Source organism: Lepidothrix coronata, unplaced genomic scaffold, assembly GCF_001604755.1.
Source record: "Lepidothrix coronata isolate B3197 unplaced genomic scaffold, Lepidothrix_coronata-1.0 Scaffold105, whole genome shotgun sequence".
Taxonomy (NCBI): Eukaryota; Metazoa; Chordata; class Aves; order Passeriformes; family Pipridae; genus Lepidothrix; species Lepidothrix coronata.
This window is the reverse complement of record NW_016690285.1, coordinates 1,105,190-1,130,184: the sequence shown is the minus strand read 5'-3', so window position 1 is coordinate 1,130,184 and position 24,995 is coordinate 1,105,190. Positions and strand designations below refer to the sequence as shown.

Genomic DNA, 24,995 nt, shown 5'->3' with positions numbered 1-24,995 from the left:
GCTCCTGAAGGTTTTGTTTCAAACAAACAGGGTGTTATCTGAGAGGCACCTGTGTTCTCATTTCAATTTTAAATGCAAGCTCTGTGCATGCAAAGAAAAAACCAGTGCTCTCCTTCCATAGTCCACCCTCCCACTCCAAGGTACAGATATTCCACGCTCATCCTCATCCACAGTCTCACACTGCACGAAGAAAACACTTTTTGTTCCTTATAGCACAAAAAGCAAGTGTTTGTGTGGAATAACACGAGGAGAGAGAAAGGAACAACTGCTGCAATTCCTTCAGCTCTTCTGTGGTTATTTTTTTACCCAGACAAGCCCCAGAAAAAAGGAAATGCTTGGGATCACTAATTACTAAATTCCCACCCAGACACCGAAACATTTATTATCCAGTCTTTAAACGGCTCGAGGGGACAGGCAGACATCTCTTTCCCTCCCCCCAAGCAGGGATAAGCAAAGACAACACCCACCTTTAACAATCTGCTTGGCACAGGCATTATAAACTTGTTCCTGGGTTGTGTTGGGAGGTAACACTCTATCAAAGACATACGGCTTCCCTTGCTGCAAACAGAAGAGGAACTCATAAGATAAAGCACATTTAACACAGCTTATAATCCCAATTTAACAGGCATCAGGAAATGCAGAGTTTCTCACAAAGGGAGCCATTCAGTGCAATATTTTGTGGCCTAAACAGATGTGACATCTCGTGTGCTCCAAACCCATCTTTTCTAGAGCTGGCAAATAAAACATGGCATATGTTTCCTGTGTGCTCACATTTGGGTCAGCAGGGAGGGCTGTGGGACACAATGAGCTGAAATATCAGCAAGAGTTGGTTATTTCCTCCTGGGAGTTACAGGGGAACAGCCACGGAAATATTGAGGGGGAAGCCATGTAAATATTGGGGGAATAACCACGGTAATATTGGGGGAATAGACACATAAACATTGGGGGAATAGTCGTGTAAATATTGGGGGAATAGTCATGTAGATATTGAGGGAATAGCCATATAAATATTGGGGGTATATCCATGTAAATATTGAGGGGAAAGTCATGGAAATATTGAGGGAATAACCACATAAATATTGGGGGCATATCCACGAAAATATTGGGGGAACAGCCATGAAAATACTGTGGGGAAAGTCATGGAAATATTGGGGGAACAACCACATAAATATTGGGGGGATATCCACATAAATTCTGGGGGAATAGTAATGTAAATACTGGGGGGATAGCCATGGGAATATTGGGGGAATAACCACGTAAATACTGGGGGGATATCCATGTAAATATTGGGGGAATAGTCATGTAAATATTGGGGGAATAGCCACATAAATATTGGGGGGATATCCACATAAATACTGGGGGAATAGCCATGTAGATATTGGGGGAATAATAATGTAAATTCTGGGGGGATAGCCATGGAAATACTGGGAGGATAGCCATGTAAATATTGGGGGGATAATGATGTAAATACTGGGGGAATAGCCATGGAAATATTTGCTGCTCATCACCGAAAACTAGTGAGAGACTTGGTGTGAGAAAAGCACTCAGAGCTGAGAGAATCTGAAGTTTGCAGGTCCTGAGAGCTGGTTGTGCCGAGCCTGGGGTGGCCCAGCCCAGTCCCAGCACTCTACTGGTTTCATTTCTAGGCTAAACATGTAAATGTGTCAATAAAACCCCCGATCAGACCCAAACCAGGCTGCCCATTGGGCTGTTATGCTGCTCTAAGTTTGTTTTTTATTCAGAAGTCGTGGTGATTTTTATCCTTAGCCCCAACAAACAACGAGATGCTCTGTGGAAACCCCACAGTGATATTTTGGACCATTTCCCCTTGGAGCTGCCCTGATTCCCAGGTGACACCAGGACTGACACTTATTCATATGGATACAACCTGCACATGCATTTTGATTCCTCTTTGCAGGGAGTCTAACGGGTTACAAGACAAACACGCATCACCACCCCTAAAAATAGAGCTGCCTGACACTTAAAAGGCCAATCAATCCTTCAGACAGCAGCTCTGCTCCCTACAACCCAACAACAAGCACGACATTTGCATTTAAAACACGCACCCTCCGTTTAAAGCTGCACTAAGAGGATGTGTAACATCCTTCTCATCTGCCATCAGAGACCTGACACCGACTTAACGAGGCCTTCAAAGCTAACGAGGTGGCTGGTACCCGATGCAGGAGGTTGTTCTGTCGTGGGGATGTGCCACTCGTGTGCCACTCCAGCAGCTGTTCCAATGCTCTGCTCAATTAACCATTTTTGTCACCCTTTGATTTGACTTCAAGCAGATCAGGAGCTTCCCCTCGCCCGCTCCTGAAACTCGGCTGAGCAGCAGCCACGGGGGAGAAGGAGACAGGGAGGTGTTGGATGGCTGCGTGTGTGCCTCGTGTTTCAGCCCAGCATTTTGGAAACCAAGGGTAGGAAGGCAATTTGTAAGTTATTTAGTAAATAATTTGTGGGTTTGTGCTGAAAACTGGGCCACCCCAAGCACCCACTTGGTGAGACACAACCCCGAAGAGGTGACCCAGACCAACACCACTGATGCAGCCCCTGGTCCCAGTGCAACGTGTGTTCACGTTCCATCCTGAGACTTTGGGTTTCAAGGGTAACAAGGCAATTTATAAGTTGTTTAGTAAATAATTTGTGGGTTTCTGCTGAAAACTGGGCCACCCCAAGCACCCACTTGGTGAGACACAACCCTGACAAGGAGACTCAGACCAACATCACTGATGCAGCCCCTGACCCCAGTGTGTTCATATTTTGCCCTGGGATTTCAGAACTCAGGGATAAGAAGGCAATTTATAAGTTGTAAATAATTCATAGTAAATAATTTGTGGGTTTGTGCCAAAAACTGGGCCCCCAAAGCACCCACACAACCCTGAAGAGGTGACTCGAGCCAACACCCCTGACACATCCCCTAATCCCAGTGCAACGTGTGTTCATGTTTCACCCCAACATTTCAGAACTCAAGGGCAAGGAGGCAATTTGTAAGTTGTTTAGTAAATAATTTGTGGGTTCCTACTGAAAACTGGGCCCTCAAGCACCCACTTGGTGAGACACAACCCCAGCAAGGAGACTCAGACCAACATCACTGATGTTGATCCTGCAGCCCCTGATCCCAGTGTGTTCATATTTTGTCCTGGGATTTCAGAACTCAAGGATAAGAAGGCAATTTTTAAGTCATTTAGTAAATAATTCATGGGGTTTTGCTGGCATGGGGTGAGCACTGGGCCACCCAAGCACCCACTTGGTGAGACACAACCTCGAAGATGTGACTCGGACCAACACCACTGATGCAGCCCCTGATCCCAGTGTGTGTTCATATTTTGTCCTGGGATTTCAGAACTCAAGGATAAGAAGGCAATTTTTAAGTTGTTTAGTAAATAATTTGTGGGTTTCTGCTGAAAACTGGGCCACCCCAAGCACCCACTTGGTGAGACACAGTCCCGAAGAGGTGACTGGGACCGACAGGACTGATGCAACCCCGATCCCAGGTCTCACTCCCAGGAATGTGGAGGCACCCAGACAGCACCCACCCCAAACTCTGCCTCTCCACAGCTCCTCATGGCCAGTGCACACTGTGGCTCTCAGCAAGACAAAGCTCTTCACTCCCAGGATGAAAAGGGCTGCCCAGCCCTGCTATAACTATTCCAGAGCAATGGAACTTTTTGCCTCCTTACCCCCATTTTGCTCATCCCAAGCACTTAGGCAACAATCCCTAACTCAAGAGGCCAAAACCCACACGGACACACAACCCCAGACATCCCCTTATCCCATTTATTTCCTTCATGCCTGATCTGAGGCTTAGAGAGCAATGTCAGCTCATCATCCCACCGTGGGAAGCACAGCATTACAGGCAAACACCACTCTGGTGCAATCAATCCAGCTCTTCCAGTGCCTGGAATATCAGAGAGCCCCCCCAAAAAAAGCAATCCCATCAAAACTGTGCTCCACTGCCTGCAAAGTGTTATTTATCTGCCAGACTGAGAAGCTGCACAGGTAAAGCAGCAACTCACGGATCAGATTTCTTCCTGGGGATTTTTGTTTGGGAAGCTGAAAGGCTGGAAAACTCATCCCTGGTACCTGAAGAAAATAAATGGATGTGAAAGACAAAATGACTGCACAAAGTGAGAGCAGTTATGGGGTTTTTTTAGGGAGGATTTTGTGCTTCACCTCCACAAAGGCAACTAAAGGCTCATGCTCTCTCGTGAGGGAGGGAAGAGGGACAGACCCTCTGCCCACCCTCAGCTTGAGGGTTTACACTTCTTTTGCTCTGCCACCACTTCCTTTCCATCCTAAACTCCCTCAACCCTGCTCAACCCCCTTCTCCTCACCTTCACCACCAGCTCCTCATGCTCCTCCCTCATTCCTTGTTCAGGAGTTCCTGCCTGGATCTCTGATGTTGGAGAAACGTTGGGCACTCCCCATGTCCCCCCCCTCACCCTGTCCAGCTTTGGGACCCTTCCTTCTGTCTCCTCGTGCTCCTCTCCTCACCACCACACCCACCAGCTCCAGGCTTTTATGTTTTGGGGTTGGGTTTTTTTCAGTTTTGTTCCTGTTATTGTTATAATCTCTTCATTTTTTCACAGACTTTCCTCAAAGGCAACAAAAGCCAAACCCACCCTACAAAAACAACACGCTGGCAGATCCAAAAGGTTTGCTCCAAAACAGAGAGGGAGGGTGAGCAACCACAGACATCCCCTGGATTTTTAGCCTGATCCCAAGCAGTCCTTTTTTTCCCTCCCCATTGTCATCTTCAGAAATAACATCACTGTTGTTTTTTTTTTTTTTTCAAATGTAACTCAGCTTGAATTAAACACCAAAATCAGGAAGCAATTCGAGGAAGCAATAAGCAGCCAGAAATAAAATGTTATTTTCTGAGCTATGCCAACGATTTTATCCGTGCACCTCCTCCATACATTATTTTCCAAACTTTCTCATTACACGCAGTGTATTATCTCTCATACATAAATCACATCTTCCTTCCTATGCAATTGCTTCCTACAGTCCCCCCTGACAATCTGTTCCATTAACTTGTGCCACTGCTGCATAATGGCTGGGATAAGTGCTCCAATCCACCCACACAATTCCTGCTGAAGTTGTATTGACAGCAAGATGGATTCTGCTCTGGCCCTTCAATGGCACCAAGGATTGTCTTCATAGATATTGCCAATTATTATTTCACTGGCTTAACGTTTTCAAGGCTTCCTATTGAGTTTACAGGCTTGGTATTTTAAAAGGAAAAAAAAAAAAAAAAAAAAAAGGGAGGGTTTCACAAGTACCAAAAGGATTTTAACCATAAATTCCAAATTTACCAAATTTTACAAGCACCATCACAGAGCTGTACTGTCAACAGAAGCTAATGCAGTCTCAATTTAAAAAAAATTTAAGATAACCAAATATATTTCCAGTTTAAAAAATAAAATAAAATACCTCTCAACTCTCTGAAATTCCACCCAGACAGGAAATGAGGAGTTCTCAGTGCTAAGAATGAGAAGCCCTAATATAATTCCATATTTAAATCCCAGTGATCTTCAGGTAGAAGTTGAGGGTTGACTCCACCCACGGATTGTGAGATGACACCTCACCTTCAGGCATTTGAATCCACAGCCCCATCCCCAAAGTCCTCCTAAAAAGGTGAGGTGGCTCAGGACAGAATTCCCAAGAGCCAGCAGGGAGCTCAGGGATAGAATTGCTTAAGTAGAAAAGAGGAAGAGAGAATACAAACTGCTGGGTTTCTTTGATTTTGGGGGGCTGTGAGGAGACATTTGGGTGTGATGAGGAGTTTTAGCCTGAAACCATCCCCTAAAATTAGAGATATCACTGAAATTTCTCACAAGAGAGGCACAAGTTTGTTCTGCTTGAGCAGACAACACATCCCAAGGAGCACAAGAGCACAGGAGGGGGTCCCAGAGAAGTTTCCCAGAGAAGCTGTGGCTGCCCCTGGATCCCTGGAAGTGTCCAAGGCCAGGCTGGAGCAAGCTGGGCTGGTGGGAGGTGGCCCTGCCCATGGCAGGGGGTGGGATTGGATGGGCTTTAGGGTCCCATTCCAACCCAAACCTCTGTGGGATGCTCTGAGCCAGGAAGAGCCATCCTGACAGGGCAATATTTCAGGATGATACCAGAGTTTAGGGATGTCTGTGGGAGGACAATGGCAGGGAAAGGGAGTGATGTGGGTGATTTAGGAAGGAACCAAAATGGGATGAAGGGGGAAAAGCCCCAGCTCTGTGAGGAGGCTGCTGGTCACCCTGCTTGTCTGGCTGTACCCCACATCCCATCAGCACAGTCCTATCCTCTTCCAGAATTCCTTTCTAACTCTCTTCCTGGGTGAGGGACTTCACTCTGGGTGCATCCATGTTTATGGGGACCTAAGGACCAGCAACCAAAGGGGGACCACAGGTCACAAGGTCCATGTGTCCGTGCTTCCAGCTGCATCCCTGTGCCAGGAGGTGTGGAAAGGGGCTCAGCAGGAGCAGGAGGGTTCTTTTCCCCCCTTTATCCCTGTGAAAGAGCTGCAGTGAGTCATGGAATCATCAGCTGGGGAAAGCTTTTGGTCCCTGCAGAGACCAGGGCTCGGTTTATCGGACGAATCGTTTGGCAAACCGTGACTGTGCTGAATCCCTGTCACTGTTATCCTGGCTCCCTGTCCAGCTCCAAGAGTTTTATTGATGCAGCTGGAATGACCTGTGAGTGGTTCTGACTGGCTGCACACGATGCCACTGCCAGAGCACCCAGGTAACAGCACCACGTGACGTGCAGCAGCTTAATTAACGTGGCAAATTATTTCCCAGATAAGTTTTCCCTCCCCTAAGTGCTCTTGTAGGAAAGGTTTTATAAATAAAAGATGGGTAATTGCAGGCCTGGAAGATAGAATTTTTCAGAGAGGGGAGAAAGCAAATTATCACCAGTGGCAATTCCATTTTTCAGTCCAGGCACGTCCTGCACTGCACCGAGTTTCTCCTGCAGAAGGTGGAATAAAACACATTCCTTCCCTCCAGCCTAGAGAGCAGGAATTCAAGTCTTCACTCCCTTTGAAAATGCAGAGGCCACACTGACTGAACACTTCCTCCATTCCCAAGTGGGATAAATAGCTGGCCCTGCAAATCCCCCCCTGGAATTGCACTGAACTTATGAGACGGAGGGAATTCTTTTCCCCACAAGCTACAGAGGTTCTGCAGCTCCAGGGCTGTTACAGTGTTGTTGGTAAAGCCCAAGGAATAAACAGGTTCTATTCTCCTAAAGCCATTTATCTCTACTGAGATTCAAAAACATGGTTACAAACAGAGGGAGAAAATAGAAGCATGTAAGAAAAGCAGTTAAATTCAGTTATTATGTTAAATTCAGTTATTACATTTTCCCCTTATTCTGTTGCACTGACTAAGGAAATGCCACTGCCATCCCAATCCATTTTCTGTGTCATCTTGCCCTATAAAAACACTGCAACAGCAGCAAATCACCCAGTGGATAAAATTTCTGAATTTGCCTGGGTTAAAAAAAAAAAAAAAAAAGGAAATTTATTCAGAATAAACCTAAATAAGCCAAATAGTCATACCAAGTTGTCCAAAAAAAAAAAAAAAAGCTTAAATCTTGCTAATATTCCCAAAAACTCACTTGGAAAATAAATTAAACCATGTATGATCAGGCACTGCAGAGCAATCTGAGACAAACTCAGCATTTCTTTTGCATAGAGGGCTTAATTATTGATCTACTTTATGAATATTTCTGTGGAGCTGATGGAGTTTGGCTCGTGGCCAGTGATCCACTTTTAGCTCTCCCTGCCAGCAGAAAGAACCTTTAACTCCTTGAAAAAAAAAAAAAAACCAACAACAAAAAACCCCAACACTTCAGAAAGCCTTATTTTATTTTGCTAAAGATCTGCAATTTAGGAAATCAAACCTTAGAAGTTTATTTTAAAGCCTTTCTTCCACGTGGAAAAAAGGCTCTTAAAGAAACTTTATAGGAATTTTAAGTATAGAAAGCTCCCAAAACAAAGGCAACTGTTAAATAATCCTCTTGAGCAACATTTTTTATAGTTCTGACACAGCAATACTCTGAGTCACAGCTCTCTCATTATTATTATTGACTTGTACTGGTGCAAACTAGTGCAAGTTATCCAAATTTTTCCTGGTTTTTACCAGGCTCCAGCATTCCAAACAACCTACCCTACTTCCTTGTAGCAATGGGATGAGAGAATCTGACAATTTATTTGGTATATAAAACAATGCAAACTAACAGCTTAGAAGGGAAATACAGAAAATATTCTTTGGAGAAGAGAAAATGAATTCAGGAAGCCTGAGACTCCTCCAGCTAAAGGTCTTGGGATTTTAGGAGCAGTTGAGAATGAAAACAATGAATATTAGGAAAAGTTTATTCCCAGAGAGGGTGATCAAGCCACTGGAACAGGCTCCCAGGAAAGTGGTGGAGTCCCCATCCCTGGAGGGATTTAAAAGCCATGTGGATGTGGCACTTGGGGACCTGGGGCAGTGGGGCAGTGCTGGGGGAATGGTTGGATTGATGCTCTTAAAGGGCTTTTCCAACCCAAACCATCCTGTGGTTTTCGTGATTCATTTCTATTTTGTAAAATTCAGTGCTTCAAAACTGGTTTGAAACGGCTGGTTTTTTTGTTATCTGGAGAACATTGTGATTTTCTTTGACCAAAAATGACAATTTCACAGCCAGAAAACAATGCAGGAAAACCTCCCACAGGCAGCATCTCGGGGCAGCAACAGAAGAAGGGTCAGACAAGGCCATGATGGGTGGGGACTGTGGGAATAAGCTGTGTGGAGCAGGTTGTCAGGGTTTATAATACCCCAACAAAAAAGCAAAACGGGTGAATATTGCAAAACAAAGTAGTTTTGGTGCCGGTCCCGAGGAAGCTCCGCCTGCAGGAGGGAAGCAGAGCACAAACCAGCCCAAACTACATCTCAATTCTGCCCTGGCAGCCTCTGTGTTAATCTCTGCTTTGTTAAACATATCACTTGCAGATTTATGGGGCAACTGGGTGGCTCAGGAGATTAGTAATGGGATCCTGAGCGCTGTCAGTTGAGGATTCAAATCCACCTCGGGTCAGGAGGGGTCACAACCAAACCAGAGGGCACCGCCGGTCCCGGGAGCAGCTTTGCTGTCAGCGTGCTCTGAAAAGCAAGGGATGGAGGGGGATCAGGGAATAATCCTCACCACTGGTCGTGGGGTGTCCAGTCAGGGTGGATAAATCCTGGAAAAGGGAACAAGGGAGGTCCTTGCACCCCACTGCCCGCGTTTGTGCCGCAGAGAAAGCGCTTCCCGAGCACCCTGTGGCACTTCCAGCTGGGCTTTAGTCTCGTTCAGGGATTAATCCAGAGCCACTAATTCACTGTGTGAGTGAATCCTGAGGGGGGAATTCCTGGGGGGGTCTCAATTCCTGGGGGGTCACCTCGAGTGCTGTGCCCAGTTCTGGGCCCTCAGCTCAGGAAGGACATTGAGGGGCTGGAGCAGGTCCAGAGGAGAGCAACGAGGCTGGGGAAGGGACTGGAGCACAAGTGCTGTGAGGAGAGGCTGAGGGAGCTGGGGGGGCTCAGCCTGGAGAAGAGGAGGCTCAGGGGAGACCTCCTCACTCTCTGCAACTCCCTGACAGGAGGGGGGAGCCGGGGGGGGTTGGTCTCTTCTCCCAGGCAACCATCAGCAAGACAAGAGGGCTCAGTCTTCAGCTGTGCCAGGGGAGGTTTAGGTTGGATATTAGAAAGAATTTCTTTCCAGAGAGGGTGCTCAGCCATTGGAATGGGCTGCCCAGGGAAGGGGTGGATTCTCCGTCCCTGGAGGTTTTTAAGATGAGACTGGATGTGGCATCAGTGCCATGGGCTGGGAACCACGGCGGGGTTGGATCAAGGGTTGGGCTTGATGATCTCAGAGGTCCCTTCCAACCCAGCTGATTCTATGATTCTATGAAAACTGGCACTCCCACCAGCATCGAGCCCAGACACGTCTCTGCCCCCCAAAGTGACCTGTGAGGAGCCAAAGCACCCCCTGTGTGATGGCCACGGCAAGAACTTGGTTCTGCACCAAACAGAGCTGAGTGTTCTCATCCCACCCTCACCACCAGCAGCTATGGGACCAACAGCAGCACTGGGACATGCAGATTTATTTTCTACTGCCCTCAAGAACTGAAAATCTCGATTATTCCAGAGTCCAGGCTAGTAGTATCCAAGACATCCATAACCTAACGGAGTAACCATCTCCCAGAGCTCAGGAAACAACCCTCAGCCCTTGATATCTTGCTGGTTGAGTGTGCTCCTGATTCACAGAGCAACCATAACCCCAGAGCTCAGGGAATAACCCCTCGATGCCTTTGCTGGTCGAGTTTGGTCCTGATTCACTGGGAGACCAGCAACACCAACTCAGACTCACTTCCTCATTTACAAACTGAGGCACTAAACTCCAGGAGTGCTGGAAGCTGGAATGTTTACAGACCTGATGCTGCAGCAGGATTTTAAAACCCTACAGTGTAGCTGCTCTGCACCAGCCTCCTTTCATGCAATTTAATTAAAACTCAGAGAATTAGAAGGAGAAGGACAGAATGTACTTCCCTCTACTGCTTCCACTGAAAAGGGATACTCAAAAGAAGAACTGAAAGGGCAGAAAGCACCACAGGTTTTACCCACAGAGATATTTGATGCACGGCTGCCCCAAAATTACCTTTTTCTTTTTTTGTAGCTGGATGAGTTGAGGCCTTGACCTTCATCTGTTGGAGACATCCAGCTCTGCAGCTCCAGGAGTGCTGGAACAGCCACACAGCCACGACTTGGGGATGGAAGGGCCTTGAGATGTCAAGGCTGGCAGAGCAATTACAAACTAATGCAGACAAGTTGCTCCTGGCAACAAACCTCTTCAGGCACAGAGGGAGAACAGAGTTCACTGCACAGACCCTGCAGGGGCAGGGCCACTCTGAGGGGGTTCTGGGCACCCTCCACCTCTCCCTGTCCTGGTTCTGCAGCCCTGCCAGGTCTGTGTCCCACAAGCTCAAAGGTTGTTTAATAAGAATAGAGAGGAAAATCAGCTCTTCCAGGAAGGAAGGCACTGGAATGTCAGTGTTTGAGCCCCATCACAAGATCACTGACCTCCCTTCCCTCTGGTAACTCTTTATAGAATCCTGGAATATCCTGAGCTGGAAGGGACCCACAAGGATCATCGGTCCAACCCCTGGCCCTGCACAGACACCCCAACAATCCCCCCCTGTCCCTCAGAGTGTTGTCCAAACCCTCCTGGAGCTCTGGCAGCCTTGGGGCCGTGCCCACTGCCCTGGGGAGCCTGGTCAGTGCCCAGCCACCCTCTGGGGGAAGAACCTTGTCCTGAGATCCAACCTAAAATTTCCTGTTCCTGCTCACACAGGGCACAGATTGGAGTGAGGATGTTGAAGACCCCAATGAGATCTCCCTTCAGTCTCCTCCAGCCTCCTCACAAAGCCCCTGCAGACCCTTCCCTATCCTCCTTTGGATGCTCTCTCATGGCTTAATGCCTTTTTTAAACCGTGGTGCCCAAAAACTTCCACCGATTTTTTTTTTTTTACCTCCTGATTCTTATCCCAGTTTGCCCAGTGTCTTCTCCCCCTTCACTACACCCAGTTTCAGAGAGGTGGGGGTGCAGAAGAGAGAGCACAGCTCCCCCAAAACCCCCCCAGCACAGCCAGACACAAATCCTGGTCACTTGGAGCCCAGTTCCTCTCACCCTGTTCCTCTTACCTCTGTGTAAGGAGGAACCTGCTCACCCCCCATCCACAACCTCTCAACCAGCTTCTGCTTCTTGCACTGATTTCCTTCCATCCCTCATTCCCTCTGGATTTAATAAAAGAACAGAACTCTTAGTTTTGCTTGACTTATTCAATCCTCACAATTTTGGTGCCAGCCATCCGAGTCTCCCTCAAAAGCACAAAGATGGGGGGATCAGGTAGTTATTAAAAATATATATATAAATTTTAATAATATTTTTTAAAAAACTTAATAGGACCAGGTAATTATTTTAAAAATATATCAATTTTAATAATATTTTAAAAAAAACTTAATAGGAACCTGCTAAATGGAGACCCCAATGCTCTTTGTCAAACCCACGTGTTTGTGGGATTGGGATCACGGTGCTGCAGAGCTTGGTTTGGAAATCCTCAGCAATCCTACCCCAGTCAAGGCATTCTTATTTGTACCTCTAGTTCATAAAAATCCTGTAAAGTGATTAGACAAGTAGAGACAAAAAATTCCTTACAAACCAGAATTACCCTTTCCTCCCTTTTTTACACCAGTTGTCAGGAGGAAAACGGAGCATTGAACAATCTGGTTTTTGCATCTCTGATAAGTTAATTCATCACTGATAAACGAAATCAGTCATCAAGAAATTCAGAATCGTTTAAATCTCGTTCAAAACCCAAGGTCCCAACCTGCCCCTGCATTTGGCAGCAAGAATATTTACACCACCTTGTCCCACACTGAGAAACTGGTGGTGACAAGCTGGGCTTTCCTGGACACCTGGCAAAGGGTTCTGAGTGTGTTACTACACAGACTGCAGCTCAGAGAGTTGAATAGGAACATACTGAATATATATATGTGAATAAAAGTGGTATTATTGAGCTGGGTAAAACACACCACACCCAGGCACACACAGCAAAACACCCTCCGTGAACTCTGTAAGGACAAAGAGCTGCAGAATTTCCTTTTCAGCTGCACTGCCTGGACCTTCTTTGGTCATTTTTTGGGCTTTTTATGAGCAAAACAAAATAGATTTTCTGGCTTATAACCCCTCCTGTGCTCTCCCTGCAGCTAGAACTGCATTACTCTTCTAGCTCTCCCAGCACAGCAATGAGATCAGCAGAGGAGCCCCACTTTCTGCTAAATTATCCAGAAAGGGCCTGGAATTATCTGCCAGTAATTCCATTATCAGATTTAGTAATGCTGATGTATTCCCTCTGCAATTCCCAAATCCTCAGAGCAGGGTGCAGCCCTGCCATGCTTCATTCCCTGAGCTCAGTGATGGTGTTCAACCCTTGTATCCATGAGTGAAAGTTCTGGTGCTGTTTCCTGACACACCGACAGGGAAATGAGGGAAGGACCTGCAAAATGAGTCATGTAAACACAGGACCTGTTCTTATGTAAATCATCATTGGTATTCTGATTTTTTTCTACAGCAGAGACAAACAGAACCTGGAACACACCGGGGCTGGCACTTAGCAGGAGGTAAGGAGGGTGCAAATAATCATTAAGACCTTTTGTTTTCATCAGTATAAAGCAGTTGCTCGTCCTGTTAAGCCACAACCTGCAGGATTTCAGCCTCCAGCCACCCTCAGCACTTGGCACCGCTTCAAAAAAAAAGCCAAACCAAACAAAAACCAACCCCTTAATCCTGAAGCCACCGAGGTCTCATCTTCCCCGTCCTCGATGCTTATCCAATTTACAATTCCCAGGATCCCAAAGCCTCTGAAAGCTACTCCCAAATGGCAGGTTTTAATAATAATAATAATAATAATAAATAAAATAATAAATAAAAAGCAAGTAGTTTTTGTTACACAAACCAGCTCAGCCTTGGGGGTCACTGGTAAATGAGCAAGACCTCCTCTCCACCTGATCCTTCTCCCGTATCCAAGAGGAGGGATAACTGTTCATGGAAGGAGGGATAACTGTTCCCAGCCACACCACTGTGCAGCAAGGAGGACCTGGAGGGGCTGAGTGCTGCCTCCTGCATCCAGGGACACATTTATCCCATTGGGAAAGCAGGGCAGACACACAGCAAAGCTCTCCAGGTCCTAAACACTGCGGGTGCCTCTCTCCAGGACTCCAGGACACAGTAGTTGCTCTGAATTCCCACGTCCGGCAGCTGCTTCAGCTTTCAGGCTTCTTGTGTTTCCCAGAGTCCCAAATGACTTTCTCAAAATGAGCCTGAAGCGTGCACAGGCAGCTGCTCAAAAATCAGAAATCCCTGAGATTTAAACCTCCAAACCCTATAATAAAATACCAGGGAAAAGCAAGGAGCGTTCCCACTGCACAAACGGGGATGAAGGAGCCGACGCCTCGGGGCACTGGCAAGTCAAATCCAGTGAGTTGTTGAGTTCTAACACAGAGTCTGCCTCCAAAACAGACCAAATCCAAGCCCTGCTAACAGATTTACAGCTGCATCAAGGCAAAAAAGCAACCTACTGAGCTCCATTAAAATGACACATTCAGACAGCGCTGCCTCTGCTGGAATGGCACCTGCTCATATCAGGAAACACAACAAGGGGATAATTAATTATAAGAAAAAACAGGAATCCCGTATTAGGTGATAGACTGTGACCAATTCTGGCTATGAAACCACCTCAGGTGCTTCCATTTTCCTGCTCCTGCCCAGGCAACCCTTCCTCAGAGCTCCACAGCTCCAGCATCACACATGGTAGATGAAAAATAAGTTGTTTTTGCTGGCAACAGCTCCGTTTGAAGTTTATGGCTGAGGTTACTCCATAACACACTGAAAATCTGGGCTGCACATAAAGCAAGCAACGGGCAGAATAAATCCCCTGTTACCAATATAAGCAAATATTTCTCTCCAGGATGAAGGAACATGTGGCTCCTGGATAGTGAGATTAACGTTGCTCTAAGATTTGTTTGCAGCATTGAACTGGTTTGCTTTGAAGCTAAATTGTGAAAGACACCCTAAAGTGGGGGATAACCGAGGCAGTGTGTTTATCAAATGACAGCAGGGTGGATGTTTAGGGTTGACCCAGAAAGGGGTAAGAAAATACAAAAAAGAATACGGGGAGGTTTTTAAGAGGAGAAAAACAAACAAAATGCAAGATAAAAGGGGAGGGAGGGGAAGTAATATAAAAGGAGAGAGGGAACAATAAATGTAATATAAAAGGGGACAGGGGAAAAAAAGTAATGTAAAGGGAGAGAGAAGCAGAGGACAGACATGACATGGGGGCAGCAGTTTGAGGGTAACAGGTTAATGCTGAGCAGTGGCATTTGTGTGATTTATGTAGTGATAAAAACAAGTGTTTGAGAGGAATTAACTGGTGCAGTTGAAGGAGACGGAGCTGTGGGAGTGCAGAGAACTGTGTGTGCCATGGAACAGCTCCTGAGCATCCCCAGGAAAACCTGGGAGGAGCAGAGGATTACCAAGTGACCAACACAGAACCTCCAAGCTCTGGGAGAAGCTGCAGCATTCCCACATCTCCCTGCTGGCCTAAATACTGCGATCCCAGCAATGCAGGAGGGCTGGGCAGGCAGGAAAAGAGATTACAGCTGCAGAAAAATCCGACTTCTGGTAACAGCTTTGCTAAAAATACTCCCTAACCCAGTTACCCCAATTCCGAGAACGGTCTCCTGCACACCCTTTGCTCGGTGGGGGAATAATTCAGCAGCCACAATGACTCTGGTGTGTCACAGCCTTCCCTGCACGGCCCCAAGGTGACTTTAAAAGTCAACTTTCACCCCTCCAACTCGGAGGTCTTCAGCTCAGAGGCTGCCACGGGGCAGGATGGAACAGCCTGTCACAGCAATAATGTCCAAGCGAATTCAGGAATGTCTCCTCCTGCAAAAGTTACTGAAAGCCTTTGGGCCATTTAACTTGCAACAAAACGTGGTTTCAGCACCGAATCCTCCTCGTGCAGCTGAAATGTTTAACAAAAGCTTCAAAACAAGCCCAGTTTTGCAGGAATCCCACTGCTCCCTGACCCAGAACAGTCTCTTCCACCAACCAAAAGCATCTCCTGTCCATCATCGTGAACAGGGAGCAGAGAAAAATTTCTCTTAGCAGAGAGGCACTGAAAAAAATGAATCATTTTTGGCAAAGACATCTAAGAGGACTGCTATCAAATATTTAAGTTTTTATCTCTGGATACTCATTTCTCGGGGTGGGGAGGGGAGAAAAAAAAATCCCACATTCCTGGTGTCAGTTAAACTCTGTGCCATACTTTGAAAATGTGCATTTCCTGAAGCTGTCATGGGACCAATTATTGATGTTATAAAGGGAACCTGATAACAATCACATACATTTCCAGGACATCCCATGCAAAGTCAAAGAACCAAAGAGGCCATAAATATATAGGAATGGTTTGGCTCTTCCCAGGAGATGAATAAAATCCATCAGGAATCCCATTGCTGCCACTCCACACCTTTATGATTCTGAAGGATCTCATTTGGGATATTTTGAGGTAGAGGGGTTTTTTTTGCTGCTGCTGTGTTGGGTTTGTTTTGTCAGGATTATTTAAGCATGGGATGTTCCCACACTCCAAAATCCAGCAAAATGGAATAAAGGCATTTTCCCTGTTCACAAAGCCAAGCACCATTATCCAGTGTGTACCTTCCACTGGGGCTGGAAAAACAAACATTGGCAACACCACAGTCGAAGTCAGAAAGTGTCAGACAGTTACTGAGCGACTCTACATCACTTGTTCTGCCTCTACACCTGGGTTTCAAAAGGTTTCAGCAACACAAAACCTAACAAAAAAGGGAAAACAAAGAGTCTGGAAGTATTTGGGAGGTTCCTGTGCTTGGTCATGTTGGGTTCCATAAGACAAAACATGTCAAGCTCAAAGGAACCCAACGAAAACAGACACAAGTGCACAGGACTGGTGTAGATGTCATGAAAAAAATTAAAAAAAATAAAACAAAAACCCAACAAACCACAAACAAATCCCCTTGTGTAGAAGAGATCTTTTCATGAAAACAGTCACAGTTCCAAATGCACTTTTGTATTAAACTAAACCAGCCAGATTTTAAGCAGAAACTCATCAGCAACCAGACAGAATTTTGGAAGGAGACAAATCCTAAGTGACTCATTTTCGTGATAACAGGAAGGACACTGAAATAATACCAAGGGTGGCAGCAGTCAAGTTAAAAACTAAATTAAATCATCTTTCCTCCTCTGTTTTCCCCTCCCCCAACCCCAATCCTCAAAAAACTACCACAGGGAAAAAAAAATGTTAATATTAAAGACTTCAGAGTGGCATCTCATCCTTCCCTAAATCTGACTGTGCCAGGCTCAACAAACATTCACCAAATGAATCCCAGCCCCAGTCACTCCCTGGTGCATCCCAGGGGAAGGAACACCCCCTGCCAGAAGCTGGAAAGAGGTTCTCCAGGACAGATCCTCAATGTCTAAGCCTTCTGGGCCCAAAAGGAGGTACCAGAGGGGAAAAGACAGCACAGAGTGACTTGAAACTACATTTTCCAGTTGTTTGACAGCCTATCTTGTTGAAATCCATCAGCTGTATTTTAGGTTTCAAAGCTTTAAGTAGGAATCCGTGTTTTGACAGGAGAGGTGAGGAGGATGAAGGTATTTTTTAGAGAAAAAATTGCCAAGTGGGATTAGGAAAAGGTAAAAAAAAACAATGATGCCCCGAGAAAACACAAATGGGAAATCGCTTTGGTGAGAAAACAAGCTCTTTATTTTGAGTAAATCATCTTTCTAGCACCACCACCAGTAGATAGAAGCTGTTTTCACACCTGAGTTCACTGCTTTTTTAGAAAAGAGAAGACAATACACAAGTGCAGCCTCATCCACTGCAGCACACATTGATCCCTGATGGATAATTTCCCCCCAGTTCAGCACTTCCAGACAAGCCTGAAAGAACATCCTTTCCAGAAGGAAAACAGCAGAGGATTCAGAAGGGAACCAAAGAGAACTCCCCCCAAACCACTCTGTCCCCACAGGGCTGTGCTTAAACCCGGCAAGAACATTCCAAGCAGTGTTTAACCAGCCAAGGATTCTGCTTGGAATCTTAATGGGATGGGAAGAATCCCTGCCTCCCAAAATTTGGTTCAGTGCCAACAGAATCCCAGGAGCTGAATCAGCTGCCACTCATCCCGATACCTGTGGTTGTGGAATTGGACAGATGCAAAGGCAGGGTGGGAAAGAACAATGTTTGGGCTTTGGAGAAGCTCAAATGTCCTTATCAAGACAAGGTTTTTTTCCCACTGGACTTACACTGTGGAAGTGTAATATTGTACATTTGCTTCTGTGCTTTAGGGGAGTCTCGCTGTGCCAAGAAATAAATGCATTTCTTGATGATTAGCTCCAGAACTGTTCCGTTCTTTAGCCAACACACTGTAAAAACAGAACCAAGACGCTCCTGTGCCAGTCACCTCATCAATGTCCACCCCATCCCAGGATTTTAACCTTCTCCCAAGCTCCTGAAAGTGTATGCGAAGCACCTTAGGAAAATAACTCAGCTCCCTGAATGGCCACACCAGTTTTCAGGAGTAAATGAAACAGTTTTTCCTGCAAGGCACAGAAAAGCCAGTGGAATCATCCTGTTCTTTCCCAAGTGAACAGCAACACGCCACGATCTACAGGCTCCTGCTTCTTCCTGAGGAACCTACTGAGAAAAATCACCCCCTCCAAAAAAAAAAAAAACCAACAAAACCCAAAAAACCAAGTGCCAGATCTGTCAGTCTTGTGCTGCTGCTGCTCTGGAAATGGTCTGACCTGAAAGCAGCATCGCCCAAAGCCACGGGGGGATGAGCACAGCACGTCCTGGCTCTGCTCAGCCAAGGCAGCAGCTCTGGGCAGGAAGATCTCGGGCTCTGGGAAGGTTTGAGACACTTCTGAAAGCAGCAGCAGCTCCCACAAAGGTGTTTGGCAGCTCTGGTGTCTTCAGACACCAGGATTCCACAGAAATGCCGTTGCTCAGCCGTGCCAGGTGTTGTATCCCACACCAGCCCTTCACAAAAAACCTCACTCAGCCCTTGCTGGGAAAGAAGAGCTGGAAAACACACCAAAGATTCCGGGAGACAAAGCAGGGATCAGCTTCCCAGGCTAAGAGATCTGCTGGGAGAACAGCACTCTGTGTATCCCCTGACAGCTTTTACACCACGACAGAAGTCACATCTTCACATCTTCCATCCAGCAGGAGCTTTGATAAAAGGTATTTATAGATCCACCACGAACAAATCCTCCACAAGCAGAGGGGTTGTGCATTTTGTGGGAGAGATGGAAGCTTGGCTGTTGTCAAAAGCACCAGGAAAAAAGCCCAGCAGCACAGGGTAGTTATTTTTTATTTTTTTTAACTAGCCATTTATCTATTATCACAGGGATAAATTTCTCTTTTTTTTAGGTCTGTCTTAACCCCAGAGTGACAACTGCTTGACAGCACTAGAGATCTCTGTACAGGAGGGATTTAAAAGCACATTAAGAACGTGCTTTTTATTAGCACAAACTCTGCTGACTTCACTGGCACATATGAAAGAAAAGCTAAAACATATCCAGGTATTTTAAGGATGGAAATAAGGGAGAATCTCTCCACAAGACATTCCAAAAGAAAAAAAAAAAAACACAACCTTGCTCAGCTTCCACCCCACCCACTGCAAGGGAATCAGCCATCAATCTTTGTTTTCCTTTCTCTCACGGAATATTCTGAGTTGGGAGGGACCCACAAGGATCATCAAATCCACCTCTTAGCCCTGCACAGGAATTCCTTTCATGGAACATGACACTGCAGAACAGCAGTGACCAAGGCAGAGTATCAGGTGATGAGTCTGCTTGTTTGGTTTGAGGCACATTAGTTATTTATGTGGAATATTTCACGGATGAGACAACAGAATTTCCCCCGTGAGAGTAAAGCTCAATCCTGGGGGATCCTCCCGCTGATCCGGCTCTCTGCTGGATTTCCCACGGGCAGGAGCCCATCGGGGTGGGCACTGAGGGGCTGGGAAAGGCTCTGCCTGTGCCTGACACCGGGATCTGCAGAGCTCAGCAGCTCCCGCTAAGCCGGGCTTTACACATTCCCTGCTTTACACATTCCCTGCTTTACACATTCCCTGCGCTGCAAAGCAGCTGACAGCCACAATGAAGAGTCTTTTATCCCCTTCCTGGTAACAACACGAGCTTCCCGAGCTGCCTTTTGGATGTTCTCCTTCCTAACAGCCTGGAAAAATCACCCTGCACTCAAAGGAAGTGGTCGCTCCGGACTTAAAAAGAAAAAGGAAGGTGAAAACATCATCTCCTCACAACTAACTCCTAAATATTTTACAACAGGGCTGGAATTATTCTCTCCCATAAACATAAAGCAGAAAGCACCCTCCTGGGGAGCACCTGGGATTCTTTCCATCCTTCCTTTGCAGGTGCTCAGGACTGAAAGCCCTCGGAGGAACAGGGATGAACACAACAAAACCACGATGGATTATCCCCACTGCTCACTCCAGCAAACAGCTCCACGCTCTCCAACGAGCCCACGAGAAGGAAGCCAGCTAGGAAAATACATTTTTAGGTGTGTCAGCCAACACAATCAATCAGAGAGTCACCTTGAGGTTGCAGAGATAGAGATAAAATGAAGCTGCAGTCTGGGGACTCTGTTGGGCAGCCAAGCGCAAAGGAAAGGGCTGGATTTACCCCCCTCGCCTTTCCCTGCCCTGGTTAAAGGTGAGATCCATCTGAGAGGCTTTTTATAGCCTAAACTTTGAAGCAGAATCAAAACACAGAGGGTTTTGTCCGATTTAACCGGAGGAAAACTGAAGGTGAGGCTTGTGATGTTCCACACTTGGCTGTGTCAGGAGAGCAAAGCACACGGGGATGGGATGGATGGAAGGGGCCAGGACATAAAACACGGGGTCAAATCCCAACTCCAAGGGGGGTGATACTGCCCTGGGAATTCCCTGAGGAGGAGCTCTGACCCCCACAACCCCAGACATCACAGAGATGCAGCTTTAGTCACGGCCTGAAAGGCAAACTCAGCCTAAGTGGTTAAACTCCCTCCATTGCTGCTCGTTTTCAGAAACATCACCCAGGCTGATCTCAGAAATATCATGCAACCTTCAGTTTTTTGCTGGCAAATCTGCTCATGGCCCCAGGGAAGTATAATGGGAGATGACAGTGGGAAGTTCAGGAAAAAAAAAAAGAAAAAAAAAAGAAAAAAAAGGCATTTTCCCCACAATTGTTTGCTGGGAAGAAGTAAATTTATTCAGGCTTACTAGTCAGGGGAAAAAAAAAAAGATGTTTCCTTTAAATCATTTCTATTTTATTTTTTTCTTAGGTGGTGACACAATTCCTCTGGGAGGGGTTGGTGGTTTGGTTTGGGTTCTTTTACATTTCAACAGAACCCTTTTCTTTCCAACATACGAATCAAAAATAAAAGCTGCATTGCAGTGTTTTCAAGTGCTATAGTAAAACACAAAAAAGAAGTGTTTGGTTCTGGTTTGTTTGTACTTTATATAACATTTCTAAGAGGTTTTGAAGTCTAAACCCCTGCTTTTCTAAGAGGAAGCTCTACTCTGGTAGTGCTTTCCACCAGAATCAGGATTCCTTCCCCTGCCAGGCATTATTTGTTGGAGGGAAGCAGTTCCTTAAAACCAGTAAATGAGAATTACAAGTAGCATTTCCTACTCATGCTGCAGTGGAATCCACTGGGGATCAAGTTACACCAAAGCCCAACGAGCTCGGTGCTGCAAATAAAGAGGACAAAGAATACAGAGAGCGATTTTCACGTTCACTTACACCTACAAACCTCCAAGGATCCCCCCAGAGCCCCAGCTGGATGGTTCCTCTCTCTCTCTGGAAAGCAGAATCTGGATTTGAGGACATATTGCACTGGTGGAGGTGATTAAAATGTGCACCTAAAACCTTGCCCTGGGAAAGAAACTCTAAGCCTCTGATTTCCAAGATAGCAAAAATAACCCCCTCAAACCTGCCAACCTGAATATATATATAAAATAAATATTTATATCAATAAGTGCACGTGCTTTGCTTGTTTCTCTCTATTTTTTTTTAAACTTCAGTGGTAGGAAATTAACAGCTGCTGTTATTTTTCCCTTTTACCTTTACCGAAGGAATTCTCTCCTGTCAGCAAGAAACAAAAAACCTCTTCCAGAGCATCTCAGTTACTGTTTTCTACAGACAACAGATACTTTATGGGAAAAGATACATTATAAGCGGGAAAAGAGAATTCCAAACTCCATTTGTCTTAAGAACACAGCCCCTGCTAAAGGATTTACAGTAGATGTATTTTAATCTGCTTTTAATATGTCTGAGGGTTTATTTGTTTAAGGGGGGGGAGGGGAATTTGCTGACCTTTGTTTTTTTTAAACACCCAAATGACCACCGTGCTACAGTTACATTTTCGTTCCTGATATTTGCTGGCCAAATCCAGCCCTCCCCTGCTGACCAAGATTGATAACCAATTTGATTATTCTATTGTTAACAGGCTGCTGGGGTTGGTACAGCTTTAACCTTCAAAGAAAGACAATTAATTTGGCTACGGGGAGAACATTTCTATAAATTACATAAAAGAATAAGAAAACAAGGTAATAACCATTTATGTCCTGGATCGACTCATTTTTCCCTTGCAACTGTTCTGCAACTTTCACGAGAGGAGCTTCTCCCAAACTCAAGGTTTTAAGAAGAATTTTAACAAATCTTGCACTGGCAATTACTTTTAAGACCTCTTTATCGTTGTCTGGTGTGGAACACGTTATTGGTTTAACCACAGAGGACCGATACGTGAAATAAAGCACCAAGCACAAGGCAAACCAAAAATCCGAGTTCAGGCACCCGGCGCTGTCCGTACCCACCCCCCCCCCAAAACCAGCACCAGCAGGTTCCCGAGATCAACCCCTCCCAGGGACCCGTTTTTGGGGGGCTCCAGCCGCGGGGAGGGAAAGGGAAGCGCTGATGAATCAGCCCCGGGGAAGGAGCCACATCCCGCACCCTTTGTTCCCTCTAAATGAACCCTCGGGAACACGCGAGCCCCTGCAGAGCGCGGGGAGGGCGCTGCGGGCAGAGGGACCCTCGAGATTCGGGCCATTGGATCCTTTCAGACGCGATGACAAAACTTGGGTCGCGTCCCCCCCTGGGATGATCAGCGGGGACCCGCCAGCACCGCCCGCTCGGGGATGCGCTGCGGACACGGAGCGCTCCCGCAGCCGCGGGAATGGGGATCCAGGGATGGGGATGCCGGGGATGGGGGTGCCGGAGATGTGCATCCCAGGGATGAGGATTTCGGGGATCCCTGGGATGAGGGTGCCGGTCATGGGGGTCCCAGGGATGAGGAATCCAGGGATGAGCATCCCAGGGATGGAGGTGCCGGGGGTGACGGTCCCGGGGGTGAGGGTCCTGGCCATGGGGGTGTCGGGGATGAGGACCCCGAGACGAGCATCCAGAGGATGGGGGTGCCAGGGATGAGGACCCCGGGGATGGGGGTGCCGGGGATGAGCATCCCGGGGATGGGAACCCCGGGGATGGGAACCCCGGGGATGAGGACCCCGGGGATGAGCATCCCAAGGATAGGAGTCCCGGAGATGAGGACCCCGGGGCTGAGGGTCCCGGGGCTGGGGTAACTCCGCCGCCGGCGCTGCCGCAGGGGCGCGGCGGAGCGCGGGGGCCGCCCCAGCCGAGCATGCCCAGTGCCCGGCATGACATCAGCGCCCGAGCCCGCCGAGCCCCCGCGCCCCCGGCCCTGCCCGGAGACCCCCGGGGGAACCCGGACCCCTCGCCGGGTGGGCGGGGGGCAGCCCCGCCGGGGGGGCGCGGGGAGCGCATCCATCCTTCCAACGCCCCCCCCCCCCCGCCGCAGCGGGAACAATGGCCGGGGTGGGGGGGACACACGGCGGAGGGGGGGATGTTGGGGGTCCCCCGCGGGCGGTGGGACGGCGGGGAGCGATGCCGTGTCCCCGGCGGGGGATGGCGATGCTCGCGCCGCCCGCGCGCGGGAGGGATGCGGGAGGAGAAGGAGAAGAAGAACGAGGAGGAGGAGGATGCGGCAGACTCACCCCGATGACCACGGTCTCGTCGCCCTTGAATTTGGGGATGAATTTGTCGCCGCGGAGGATCTCGGCCTCGTTGAGGGGCCGGAAGCGGCACATCACCTTGATGCTGCACTCGGCGGGGTCCGCCATGGCCGGGCAGCAGCGGCAGCGCCGGGCTGGGGCCGCCGGGCGGGCGGGGCCGGGCGGGGCCGGGGCGCCGAGAGCCGCTCACAGCCCCCACAGCCCCTCTCGCAGCCCCTCTCGCAGCCCGCGGACCCGCCCCGGACCGGCCCCGCACCGGCCGCGGCTGCGCGGGGACACGGGGGCGGTGCGGGGACCGCGGCGTCCGCCCCTCGGCATCACAGGGATGCGGGATCGCCGGAGGGGGGGTGGGATGCTGGGAGCTGAAAGATCATCCTGTTCTCTTCCCAGGGACACCTTCCGCTAGACCAGGTTGCTCCAAGCCCCGTCCAACGTGGCCTTGGACATCTCCAAGGGCAGCCACAGCTTCTCTAGGAAACCTGTTCCAGTGTCTCACCATCCCCACAGGGAAGAATATCTTCCATATATCTACACTAAATTTCTTCTCTTTCAGTTGTACCCATCGCTCCTTGTCCTATCACTCCAGTTCCTGATGAAGAGTCCCTCTCCAGCTTCCTTCAGATGCTGGACGGTGCTATGGGGTCTCCACACAACCTTGTCCTCTCCAGGCTGAACAGCCCCAACTTTCTCAGCCTGTCTCCATATGGGAAGTGCTCCGGGCCCCTCATCAACTTTGTGGTTATGCTCTGGACTTGCTCCAACAGACTCCCCTCAGCATCCTTCCCACTCGGACCCCACTTAGTGGCCCCCAACTCAGAGCCCCACTCAGCACCTTTCCCCCTCAGATTCCCCTTCTCAGAGCTCCCCTCAGAATTTCCCTGAGTTCTCCCCTGAGATCCCTTTGTCTCAAGCCAAAGACAAGGCTGGCTGGTCAGCAAACCAAAAATCTGAGCTCAAGCACCAGGTGCTGTCCATGTACCCCCACCCAAACCAGCACCAGCAGGTTCCTGAGCCCAACCCCTCCCAGAGACCAACCTTGGGATTGTCTTGTCTTTTCCTTTAACCACAAGATTAGCCATGTGTGTGACACTCACAATGTGACTGTTCAATCACAATCATCCAGCTACAGCTACTGATTAACTACAACAACAAAAATTGCAGAGTTTGACTCGAATCTCGAGGGGTTCAAATCTTGGATTACACTTGGATTACAAATCTGCTCTCTGTGGGAAAATCTTAAAGGGACAAGGAGGGAGGACAGAGCTGTGCTTTGCCTCTGGCACA

General features: G+C 47.8%; 1 protein-coding gene across 1 annotated transcript in view; it reads right to left on the bottom strand.

Moving 5' to 3' along the window:
• Nucleotides 1-23,845, bottom strand: part of KIF5C (kinesin family member 5C) — a 71,304-nt gene extending 47,459 nt beyond the window's left edge. The window contains exons 1-2 of the mRNA XM_017823797.1: nucleotides 23,694-23,845; nucleotides 468-558 (exon numbers count right to left, since the gene is read on the bottom strand). Coding sequence (XP_017679286.1) covers nucleotides 468-558; nucleotides 23,694-23,819 — 217 coding nt within the window. The 5' untranslated portion in view covers nucleotides 23,820-23,845. The remainder of the gene's footprint in view (nucleotides 1-467; nucleotides 559-23,693) is intronic.
• Nucleotides 23,846-24,995: the final 1,150 nt, after the last annotated feature.